Source organism: Typopeltis vanoorti, chromosome 7, assembly GCF_054136105.1.
Source record: "Typopeltis vanoorti isolate ZY-2024b chromosome 7, IOZ_Tvanoo_1.0, whole genome shotgun sequence".
Lineage (NCBI taxonomy): Eukaryota > Metazoa > Arthropoda > Arachnida > Uropygi > Thelyphonidae > Typopeltis > Typopeltis vanoorti.
In genome coordinates, this window is record NC_143555.1 from 117,830,882 (window position 1) to 117,844,194 (window position 13,313).

The 13,313-nt window shown below is 38.1% G+C and overlaps 1 protein-coding gene and 1 non-coding gene across 4 annotated transcripts in view; both read right to left on the bottom strand.

Annotated features, from left to right (window-relative positions):
- The window catches only part of LOC150104992 (uncharacterized), a 768,027-nt gene that overhangs the window by 399,827 nt on the left and 354,887 nt on the right, over nucleotides 1–13,313 (bottom strand). For all 3 annotated transcript variants that reach the window (XM_090395452.1, XM_090395451.1, XM_090395453.1), the window contains exon 20: nucleotides 5,302–5,485. In XM_090395452.1, the coding sequence (XP_090251578.1) occupies nucleotides 5,302–5,485 (184 nt within the window). The remainder of the gene's footprint in view (nucleotides 1–5,301; nucleotides 5,486–13,313) is intronic.
- On the bottom strand, nucleotides 747–827 carry TRNAL-UAG (transfer RNA leucine (anticodon UAG)). Its single transcript has one exon. It is a non-coding gene; the product is annotated as a tRNA-Leu (tRNA).

The window sequence follows — 13,313 nt, forward strand, 5'->3', positions numbered from 1 at the left end:
TACCATTCCCTCTATCGTATTTCCATTTTCTCCTCTTCTTTCATTCCCAGACCTCTCTCTAATTCCCTCTCTCCTACTATTTCCATTCTCTCCTCTTCTAGCACTCCCATACCTCTCTCTCTCATTTCGTCTCTCCTACTGTTTCCATTCTCTCCTCTTTTAGCACTCCCATACCTCTCTCTCATTCCGTCTCTCTTACTGTTTCCATTCTCTCCTCTTCCAGCACTCCCATACCTCTCTCTCCCACTGTTTCCCTTCTGTTCTCCTCCAGCACTCCCATACCTCTCTCTCTCTGATTCCCTCTCTCCTATTGTTTCCATTCTCCCCATTTCCATCTCCATTCTCTCATCTCCCATTATTCACAAAACTCTCTCTCTCTCTCTCTCTCTCTCTCCCTACTCTGATTTGCCTTACATTTATCTCTTCCACTCTCATCTTCCACACTTTTCCCAAGACATTCCACCTCCTCCTTCAGCTCCTCTATCTCCCTCTGCAGGTCAGTCACTCTTAACCGAAATTCACTCTCCCAAACAAAACCATCTCCTAAACTTTCACAGTTTAGGAGATGGTTTTGTTTGGGAGTCATGCCCTCTACACTATCAACTATTATTTTCTCATTCATATTATTTTCTTCATTCTCTCTCATCACACTACTCGTCTTCCGGTATTCATTTCCCATTCCTGGAGCAACAAGGTTGGTTATTGAGATATCTATTGCATTTATTTCCTCCTCCAAAAAATTCACTTGGCAGTGGTGGGATTCGAACCCACGCCTCAATGAGACTGGTACCTAAAACCAGCATCTTAGACCGCTCGGCCACACTACCATCTGTTGATTTCTATGAGATAACCAAGCTTCAATCCAGTGCACTAGTCTAATAACCAACCCTCACTGCTAGTTTGACACTATCAACTTATCATGTGGTAATCTATCAAAAACCTTTACAAACACTAAGTATACTATTGTGTATCCCTCTCCAACATCTAATGCAGCTGTCAGCTTATTGCAATAAGTAAAGAGATTACTAAAACATGACTTTCCTTCAGCAAATCTGTGCTGTTCATTAAAGATAATAACATTGTTGTCAAACCAATTCTGGATCTTGATTCTCACCAGCCTTTCCCACACTTTAATCACAATACCTGACACACACATAGCTGGCCTATAATTTAATGCTTGAATTCTGTCACTGACTTTATTAAGTGGCACAATTTTGCCTTTTAACACTCCTTTTGAACTTGACCCAATCAGCACGAGATTCATATTAAACAAATATGTCAAGGCAGATGTAAATTCTCTGACAAATTCCTTCAAAATAAGTGGTGATGTATCATCAATCACACAGCCTTATTACTATCAAGTTTGATCTTCCTATCAAATAGTCAGCCTCTCCTCCTCATCAACTGCTCTCAATCTCTTCATGATGTCACATTCAAAAGGATGAAAGACCTTTATAAACTGCTAATTAAATATCTCAACTATATCCTTCATAGTAGTTGTCCTTATACCATTTTCTCCAAACAATGCCCTCCTAACATAACTGTTCTTTTTTTTTTTTTTTTTTTTTGCTAACTACATATCAAAAGAATTCCATAGGATTTTTTTTTTTTTTTTGGCTTCATTAACTCTGCTGCTCATACTGCCCTTTTGCTCCCCTTATCAACCGAGTCACCCTCATTGCCTATTCTTTATACTCCTCATAAAACTGATTGCTAGAACTCATCTCATGTTACTTCCATAATGCCTTCTTTCTCTGTATGGCATGCCTAATCTCTTCATTCATCCATTTCACACATATCTTATTTAACCTTCTAGCCTTTGGAATATATTTAGACATTGCTTCTACTAGATAGTTCTTCAATATTACCCAAGCAGCAATGATTTCTTTTCCACTCTACTCTTCATTCCATGCTAGAGCTACATGCTGACATTCTCATAATCACCAGACTTGTAATTACACACACATAACCTTTCCTCACAGAAGTCCACACATAGTTGGCAAAAACCCAGGTAATCACTTAATATCCCTCGAGTTGGTCATTCTCACCAATTGGAGGGATATTTAACACTTTATTTATAATAACATTCTGTAATGAGATGATCAAATTCAAGACCCTCGATACTCGTGTGCCCTCTGTTACATGCTGCCTGAGATAGTTGTCCCTCATAAACCAAGAAAATCATTTTCTTTTCTCCTGGTTGCTATTTTTTCATCTTGGTTTAAATTGCCATAATTAAAATCACTCAAATGATCATTATTTTCCTATTTGTTTTGCTATAATGCTTATACATTTCATGGTCACTACTCTCCACATTACCAGGTTTATAGCAACATGCAATGAAGTATTTCATTCTATTCACCTCTATCTTGAACCGTACTGGCTCAAAACCACTGTAATTGTTTCCCCCCCCGGCATTGCTATCTTGTATGGACATAATTCTTTTTTCTATCAACAACAGCACTCTGCCACCCTTTTTATCCTTTCTATCTTCATCAAATACATCATATCCTTCCATTTCTGGAATACATCATACCCTTTCATTTTTGCCTGCCTGGTTGGCCGAGTAGTGAGCATATCTGCTATCCAGCCAAAAGGCTGCAGGTTTGAATCCCACTGTGGGCATGGATGGTTGTGATTGTCTGTGGACATGCTAGTGGTGGTGGCTGGTAGATGTAGTTGTTGTTGTAGATGGTGGAGACAGAGAGTTGTAGAGCAGATGCCCTCCCCTCGATGAGTCTTTGGACTCCCTGGAGGTAACAATAACAACAACAAATTTCTATTCCTTTCAGGATGTCATCTTCATCTAACCACAGTTCACTTATTCCAACAATTTGTGGATGAACAAACTCAGTCTATATATAACCATTTCATTTCTATTGTTTCTGATGCATCCATCTAGCATTCGTATACAAACACAACAGCTCATTCTTGTATCTATAAGAAGTTTCACTGATATCACTTTTTATATGTGATTTCTCCATGCTTTCCTTTAGCCATTTTTCTCCTTACTCATCCCAGAACATTCTTCAAACCCAACTGCTTTCCATACATCCCATGCCATCCTCTTCTATTTTTGAATACACGTGCATTCACATCCTCTTGGAATATCAATCTTTCTCATCCTGTCCACCCTGATTCTCCCAGTTTCCCTGTTTGTCTTGCACACTTGTCCTATCATTCCCTAGACTCATGCTACTCACTTCTTTATTCATAATCACCATTTCAATCTCTCCTTCCTTACTCTCCCACTCTTTCATATTGCTTCTTACTTGCTCAGATTAATTCTCTGCACTCATTACGCTCCCTTCTAGCAGTAGTCTCTCCAAATGACTCCCACCAAAAACCATTCAAATGCAGTCTTATACTGTTCAATTCTTCCTTCAAACTCATTCCACGCATCAATAAACTAAACTGCATTCCTTTTTCTTAACACATTTCTGCTGATATATCATTCATCATTCTTTCTCTCTGCCTCATCTTATCACTGTCATATCTGGGCAATGCACTGACTACCTTTCTTATGACAGTATTAACTTTTATCCTTCTCAACAACTTCCTGATATAGTATGCCCACGCTTTTGAGATCTCCACTTGGAAACTTGCCAAGAATAGTCGATTCATGCTGAAGGGGAGTAAAAAATGAAGGACATATGAATTGGTCGCCAACATGCGAAATCACGTGCTTTATAGGTAAATTTTTATTTTTCCAATTATACAACCAACATAGTTAACTACAATGATCATAAAACAGACGTTAATTTTCCGACGTGTAATAATAAACAACTCATCCCGCAATGCGGATTGATTACCCTATTATCGGAATGGATTCTCCTTTTTATGGCATGCGCAGAAGTGTCGAAGGATCTCTAATCAGTGGGCGAACTTTATCCAATCCTACATTCTGCTTGGTCAAAGTTGAATCATTTGTCCATGCAACCAATACCAACTCCTTTGCTTGCTTACTCCTCATATCCAATGCTTCAATCACTCTATTCACTTTACTTACCAGAAAACAAACCTTGTGCTTCTTCTCATTTACCAGACCTCAAATAATTGAATCACCATACAACAACACTTGTACGTCTTTTGTTACCATTTTGGTATGGCTTTGTTTGTTTTCATTTTATTCACTCTTCCATACATATCTCCAATTCTCTTTATTTCACTTTGCATCAGCCTCATCTTCACCATCTCAGCTTTCAAAACTTGCATAATTTTTTTTTCATTATCATTCACTCTTGCTTTTTTATTGCCAGTCACATACAAGTGTTTGCCATCAACCTGGCTTGGCATCTTACCATTAATTGCACTTTGTTTTTCAACATAGTGTTGAAATATAGTTTCATCATTATTGTCCACTTTATTATTAATTTCCCTCCGTTTTTTGACATCGTCCACTTTATTGTTAATTGAACTATTTTTTTCTCACTATCACTTCCACACACACACACTCTCTGAATGTTCACACCATCTTCAGCTACCATGTCAGTTATAATGCCATGTTCCCTACTCATATTTAAGCAAGCCATGTGTGTCCCTTCAGAATATCACATTTCCTACATGCTTGCACTAATTCTTTTCTCTTATTCAATCTCTCTACATAAATATCCGCAACAGCTTTCTACGCATGTATACTACATTCATGCCACTGTACAATTTTTGAGAAATCCACACCATTTACTTTATTTGTCTTCCACATCAACCTATGCAATGATTTGCCTTTTGCCTCCATCTTGTGTCAGTGTGGCTAACAAAAAGAATGATGATAATATTGCCTAAGAAATTTATCCAAACACAGTATCTCACAAATATCTCACAGTAGTACTTAATCTATAATTTAGACAATATCAGCACACATTTAAATATAAAATTTACTTATCTTACTGCAGCCCACATGACAACTGATGGTTAACTCTCTCATTTATGTTTAATTCGTTTATGTTTACATCTTTGCTTCTAGATGCCCTCTTGCATTCACTTTTTTTGCCATGTATGTCACACACTACCTTGCCATTATCATTAGCTGCATTTTCTTTCTTGCTATCAGCCTTGCACACTATCTTATCATCACTCTAATTTACTTCTGTAGCTACACTCATGATCTCTCACTCTGCTTTTTGCTCACTGCTGTTTACATTCAAAGATGCCTCATAGTCCTCATGATGAAAAAGATATTCCATTTATCACCACTTTGTTAGACAAGAATACCTGAAAATCAGAAACAGAAAGAAAGCTGTTTGCAATTAACAAAATAAGAACTAGTGAACTAATTAATTAGATTAAGAAAGCATGCCTTACCATATAACTGGAGGGCAAGAGAAGAAATCTTAGAAAGTCTCTCTGCTTGTTTTGCTTCTCCTGGCTTAAGAAATGTTTCTACCTCATTTAACAGAACATTTGCATCTTCTGGAGTTTTGCAACTACTAGATTTGCGAGCAATAGTAATTAGAACTCTGCTGCCTTCTTTAAACCATTCTTCAGCCTATATTACAATACATAAAAAATAGAGTCTACAAATATAGTTGGAACATTAAAAAACCTATGTACACAATCATATAAAAGATTAGTAAAGTAAATTATTAGACAGATCGCATGAATAATATCCATGATGCAAACAAAACAAAACAGATTTCTTCATGGAAGATATTTTTTAAAATCCAAAATTAGTGTTTCTGAATCCATAATCTACAGTATGCAGAATTCTTGGGAGTTGAAGAAGAAAAAGAATCAAAAAGCCCAGGAGAACATAATTTTCCAAAAAATAAGTAAACAAGAGTTGTTTAGAAACAGAGAGATGCAAAAAAAAAAAAAGTTTGTGTGTGTGTGTGTGTATGTGGAAATGAATGAGAAGAAAGAAAAATTAACTAGATGGGTTAGAACTATGAATGAATACTAGTTATCCATACAAACATTTTTATCCATATGTGTTCCAGTTTATGTCCCAATGTATGCAACATTTGAGCATGAATACCACATGTTCCACGTGATATCCTGTCAAATGCCTTTGGAAAGAAAGCCCAGAAGTATAAATATGTAGCCATTTCATTTATCTAACTCAATTATCAATTTATTATTATTATTAAGAGAGACAGCCAGGGAGTCAGGGACTCAACAAGAGAGGCAACATACTAAATGCACAAGCTATCACACTTATTATTGAATTCATTCACACTGCTTGCACACAGAACATCCAATGGAAATCCATTCCAATCATGCACCACCCTATGAGAGAAAAATCTACTCCTCATCCCCTTCTTAGTGGCATTCATTCTTTGCTTTCAAGAATAACCTCTTGTCCTTTCCCCACCCTCCATCAAATGAAAAATTCCTTTAACTGAAATCCTGTAAGACCCCTTTCAGAAGTTTGTAAGTCTCAAACATATCATCCTGATTTCTCCTGTTTGCTGGTATCTGCAGTCTAGAAATTCTTAATCTGTCTTTCATAATCAGCATTCCATAATCCTTATATTAATTTTAACACTCTTTGCACTCTCTCCAATATATCAGAATCACAACAGAAACAAGGAGACCAGACTCCTGTACAATAGTCCAAGTGAGGTCTTATCAAGGCCTTGTAAAAAGGCAAAATCATATATACTTATCTTTACATGTTAAGGCATTACAATTATCTTTTGAGTTGTATTTGTAATCATTGCTACATGGCCCCTGAACTTCAACTTGCTATCTAATAAAACTCCAAGATCTCTAGCCTGATCAGTTTCTTCTAGCATAAACCCACCAATATAATATGACACCGGATATCTAATCACACTAAAGTGCATTACTTTGCATTTTACTGACATTGAACTGATCCATTTTCACATGCCAACAATTCCAGCCTATTCAAATCATTCTGCAAGTATTGCATATCAGCAGCATTCCTGATTACTCTACCTATCTTTGCATTATTAGCAAATAGTTGTATGTCACCTGTCAAATTCTTCCCGATATCATTAATGTAGAAATTGAATAAGAGTGGACCAAGGACTAATCCTTGTGATACAACACTAGTTACCATTGGGAGATGTGAATCATGCAGACTCACATCCCCCAATATACCACTTTTTGATATCTGTCAGTCTGCCATCCTATTATCAACACTAATATTCTATAATTCAAACCCATATTCTCCAATTTATGCAACAGTCTTCTATGCTGCATTCTGTCAAACGCCTTAGCAAAATACAAAAGTATCATGGTGTATCCATTCCCCTCGTCAAGTTCAATGGTAACATTATGATAGAATGTGAACAAGTTGCTAAAACACTTTCCCTTAGAAAATCCATGTTGTTCATTGTAAAATAGAGATTCACTGTTAACCCATGTTACGTCCCTAGGTTCTCCTTTCTGGTTTTTTTCTTTTGGCTTTTGGTTATTTTTATTTTCTTATAATACCCTAATTTAGTTTCTTATCTTAAGAAATTACGTGTACCTGAAATTAGATCCTGACAAATTATTTTAGGATCAGCTGTGCCAGCCAGAAACCAGTTTCTGATACTAAGACTTAAGCTACTAATTATATCAACAATTTAATTGAGGTTAGAGATCACGTGGTATGCAGTCATGGCTCCCTTTTTCCCGCTCTCTATACAATATCCCCTACTTATACAGTTCCGAACTTTTCTAAGCAGAAGTTCAGTCTCAGACACAAGAACTCACAAGTTTTAGTTTAAAAGAATACATTTATTTGAACAGAAGGTATTTACACTAAAATCATATCTCAATAATATAAGGATAAACTCATGCATAGATTTTCATACCACTGTAATAAATCACTGAAATATCCTAAATGTTAAAATCTCTCTTATATATCTCTTATTATTATTATTATTATTACAGGCAACTCCAGGAAGTCCTTCGACTCATCGAGTGAGGTCCCAATTCATGTTCATCACAACTATTTGACATTCATACAGTATCTATCATACCTCGCCTTAAACTCATTCACTGTCACAGCATCCACCACAGACTCTGGCAGCCCATTCCACTCATTCACCACTCTAAAAGTAAAGAACTCACCTCTAACACCCTTACTAACCACACTTTTGCCCAGTTTCCATGGATGTCCCCTAGTCCTCCCATAACCAGCCCTGTTCTCAAAAATATCTTCTGAATTAATTTTATAGAAGCCCTTCAGTAATTTGAATGTCTCAATCATATCTCCCCCCTCCTCCGCCTATCAACCAATTTTTGCAACCCACAAATCCTCAACCTGTTCTCATAAGGTTCATTCCACAGACCTGCTATCATCTTGGTCACTCGCCTCTGTATCCTCTCAATCTCCTCCCCATCAAGAAGAAACCTAGGTGACCAGATCTGGGCACAGTAATCTAGATGGGGGTCTTATCAAGGCTCGATACAGAGATACAATAACCTGCTTGTCTCTGCTTGTCAACGTATTCTTCAGCAACCAAGTGATTTGATGAGCTGATTTGGTCACTTTTTCAATGTGTCCCCTAAACGTCAAATGCTTATCCATCAACACTCCTAAATCTAGTGCCTCATCAATTTCCTGGAGTACAGTTCCACCAATGTAGTAAACTGCTGCTAATCTTTTCACCCCAAAATGTATAACCTTACATTTTGCCACATTAAATTGACATCCATTCTCCTTAGCCCAGACCCCCAATCTATCCAAATCATCCTGCAAAATTTTGAAATCATCTGCATTCACTATTGCCCTACCCAACTTTGCATCATCCGCAAACAAATGAACTGTTCCACTTAGATCCTTCCCTATATCGTTAATGAATAGATTAAACAGCAGTGGTCCAAGAATGGAACCCTGCGGCACACCACAAGTCACAGGCAGTCTTTTGGACTCTACTCCTGAATAAACTACTCTGATATCTCTCCAACAACCACCCACCTATCCATCTCACCAACCCTATATCCATCCCCATATGCTGCAATTTACTGATTAGAATTCCATGTGGTATCCTGTCCTTGCCTTAGCAAGGTCAAGTAGAATCACTGTAAACCTATTACCCTTATCCAGTTCAGCCGTCACTGTGTTATAATACGTGAGCAAGTTACTGAGACATAACCTACCCTTCACAAAACCATGCTGTCCCCAATACAGTATCCCATTTTCATCTATCCAATCTTGTATTTTCCTCTTGACTATTTTCTCCAAGACCTTGATAATGATTCCTGTTATGCTGATTGGGCGGTAATTTTCAACAGCAGTCTTGGTACCACCTTTATGTAGCGGAACTATTTTCCCCTCTTTCCACCCCCCTTGGGACTGACCCAGACCCGAGGCTCAAATTAAACAAAATCGTCAAGGGCACTGACAATTCTTTAGCTGCTTCACATATGACACCCATAATAATACCATCCAATCCCACAGATGTATTGACATTGAGGTTCTGTAATAGACTATTTACCTCTCCTTCATTCATCACAATTCCAGTATAAGCTGTTGGTTCTTCCATTCCTGCAATGTCACCACCTGGACAATATACTCTTGCAAAGTGCTGTTCCTGCACCTGCTGGTCACCTTTCTCCTTAAATTCCCTCCACAATTGTTTCTTTTTTTGCAGCTCAAGCTTAATAGTGTTATTCATCCATTTAACCCCTACTTGATTTATTATTCGGACTCATGGTATACAGTCAACCTTTGCCTCCTGCAAACACTTCTTAACCACCTCCCATGCACTATCAACATCCAGCCCTTGCAGTTTTACATGCCATGGCACTGAGCCAAGCACACTCCTAAGCTTGTCATACTTACCAGCCCAGTAATTTCACATGTACCCTGTCTTAATTGTAAATTCCACTCCTTTAGCGACCTCCCAAGTCATGACCTTATGATCACTCTCACCAATTGGTGGCAACATGGTCATGTTCGTTACAGCCACATTCTCAGATGCAATTACTAGGTCAAGCACTCTCTGTCCCCTGGTATTTTCCACCACATGCTGTCACAGATAGTTGTCCCTTGATAACCACATAAAACTCCCATGTGCCCTCTCCTCTTTCCAGTCAATGTTACCATAATTGAAATCACCCATAATAATTACCCTCCTTCCACTCATTTCTTCTATTTGACTATGCATACTATCCCCACCATCTATTCCATCACCTGGTCTATAGCAGCACCTAATTGTATATTTTGTTCTGCTAGACTCTATCTCACACCAAATAGCCTCAAATGTGCCCTTTTCTCTATCCTGCAGTTCAACTTCTATACTCCTTGGCTGCAACTCATCAGCTACCATCAATAACACTCCCCCCCCTTTTTTTTAATTCTCCCTGTCATTCCTGAACATGCTATACCCGTCGCATTTAATCTCACTAGCTTTATCATCTTCTGTCAGCCATGTTTCACTAATACCAACAACCTGTGGCCTGGAAGTGCCAACCAAGGCCAAAAACTCTTCCTTCTTGTTCATAATACTCCTCGCATTAGTGTACATGAATTGCAGAAGCCCATTAGTCCCATCCCTACTTTGGTGCCTTATACTAACTATCCCATTCTGATCTGTTGTCCTTCGTACTCACTCGGGCATATTATACTCATTCATACACTCAACTGCCTCCCTAAAGTCTGCATATCTACTCACCCCCCACCCCTTAATAAATCTAGTTTCCCAGAGTTTGTACATCCACTTCCACTTCATTCATCAACACTTTTTTCAAGCCGCCGTACACCAAATCCATTCAAATGTAACCCATCCATCTTATATAAATCCTTTCGCCCATCGAACTCACTCCACACATCCACAAATTCCACACCACTCTCCATGCATAAAGTCATTGGCAATTATGGCCCTCCTTCTAAACACTTCACTGTCATACCGCAGCAAAATACTCACCATCCTAAATCTCACACTCTTCTCTTTTGCTACCTCAAGTAATTCCCTCACATCCTCTATCATTTCCAGCTTGTCTTCTTTCAAATCATTTGTTCCTGCCACGATTATCATCTCTTTCACCCTCTATTTTTGCACTTGAATAGATTTGCTGACGTCCTTTATGTTCGCACCCAGCTGGTACGATTTCATCAAACTCTGAACTATCACACCTCTTAATAGCGAATCTCCATACAGCACTCGCTCTTTCATTTTTTATTTACGTTTACAAACATTCTATTATTTTTCGTAACAGACTTTCACCATTTATTAGTCGGTACGTTCAGCACACATTTTTCCATACGCTCCAGTTGCCGTTTTGCTCTGTGTATTGCTCCGCTCAACCGTGCGATTTCACTACTTGGATCTATCTCACCATTTTCATTATCAATTAAATCATCCATTCGTTCTGTATTTCTACCTTCATTTACACTTTCAACGACGCTCTCACACCTATCTGGTACTACCTCGCAATTCCTTATCACATTGCTATTTTCTATATTCTGACTATCTTTAACGATATCACTCTCGCCACCCGAAACATGCTTGAGATCCTCATTCCCCTTACACTTTCTGCACATATTAACTCCACTATCACCATCTAACCAGACTTGACTCCTAATGCTCTTCGCAAAGCATACATCTCACAGACAGCACATTGCATAAACTCTTAAACAAACATGGTGACCTGGCCGCCATTTTTTTTTTATCGGTGCCATATGTATGCTATCTTATCTTAAAAATAATAATTAAAATAACACAAAAAACACACAAAAATCGCACAGACACACCAAGAAACAAAAAGCAAACAATACTACATAAAATTCTAGTAAAATTGCCAATGATAACATAAAATACTACTAATCTATCCTTATTTTTGTATCTTGCATTAGGATTAAGTGATGCTCTCATGGTTATGCAATTCTTAAATATTATCACCTTAGCAAAATGTACATGAAATATTCACTCAATTAACAGTCACTGTTTCAGTCAGAGGACTAAACTCTTCCCTGTAAAACTTATATAAGTTGTAGGCTCTCTGTAAGGAACGGAGCCTTCACACACTATCACATATACTGAATCATTTAATAACTGTTCTGCTACAATGTCTCTCTTACATGAGGGATTAAACTAACATAGGAAGGTCTTATCACAGACAATTAGTCCAAACGGATCACTTAGATGGCTCGAGCAGGGCTATGCTCAAAGTTCTCTCCTCTTTCTATATGACTTGTTATATATAAAATAAACGTTCTACTCCTTACCGGCTATTTCCTTAGTGAAGTTGGTTCCTTAATTTTAGTCCCGGGTTTTCTTCGGATGTGGCAAGAGTCTCTTGTCGCCCCGTTGTCTGTTGCTTTCTTTTCTCCTCGAAGGATCTCCTTTGCCATCCTCACATTGGTAGTAGATTTACCAATGGCTCTGTCTGCTGATCTGCCAATGTTCTGTCGGATATCTTGTGCATATAGGATCCCACAGCAACGTGGAATGTTGCTAGATACCAGAGACAAGCTTCCTCAGCCTTCACGGCTCTCGAACAAGAACATAGGAAATACAGGAACATGAGAGAGTGTTTAAAGCGTGCGCAGCTCCTTATATTTCATCTGTGAGTGCCCTCTCTCATTACTTTCATCACCTACTTAACTATCCCTGATTCATCAGGTATTGATGATGTAACATTCTTTTCTCCATGCCCCTCTTGACGAAACTGTTACAGTTGAGATTACCAGAGGGCTATAAGGTTTTTCTGCTGTGTCACTGTGGACTCTTACATAGTGATTTGACCTTCCGTTGATTGGTTGACATATGATTCTGATTTCTTTAACATAATTTTCCCATACTGGGCATGATTTTAGAATACAATTTGGATTATTTTGTAGCAATCTTACTAAATAAACTGATATACCCTCTTTGATTACAATTCATTTATTATTTCTTTACCCCCTGCTCTTGAGAGTATAAGCATGTTTTTATCGTAAGTCAATTTCTTCTCATGTTGGGTCCGAAATAAATGGCTGACTGATAGTGGGCCAGTTATTTCCGATACAACAACCCATTTTTGAATGAGAGCCCTAACCAATTTTTCCAAAATCTTCACCATCACTCCTGAGATACTGATTGGTTGATAATTATACATCGGTCTTTGCATCACCCTTGCGCAATGGATTGCCATACATTCTTTCCATTCCTGCGAAATATTCCCTGTTCTGAGAATCAAATTATATATACTGGTAAAAGGAGTAGCCAGTTCAGCTGAATGCTCTTTTAGCACTTGTGCTGATATCCCATCAGTCCCTATCAATGAATTCTTATTCAGTTTGTGCAAAGCTTTAATACCTCCTCTTCACATTCAGTAAAGAGGTAGAAGTAAACTCAATGTTGCATACACCAGGCTGATAGCTCTTAGCAAAATGGGCACTCATTAGTTGTACAACCTCTTCTGCATCTGTCACC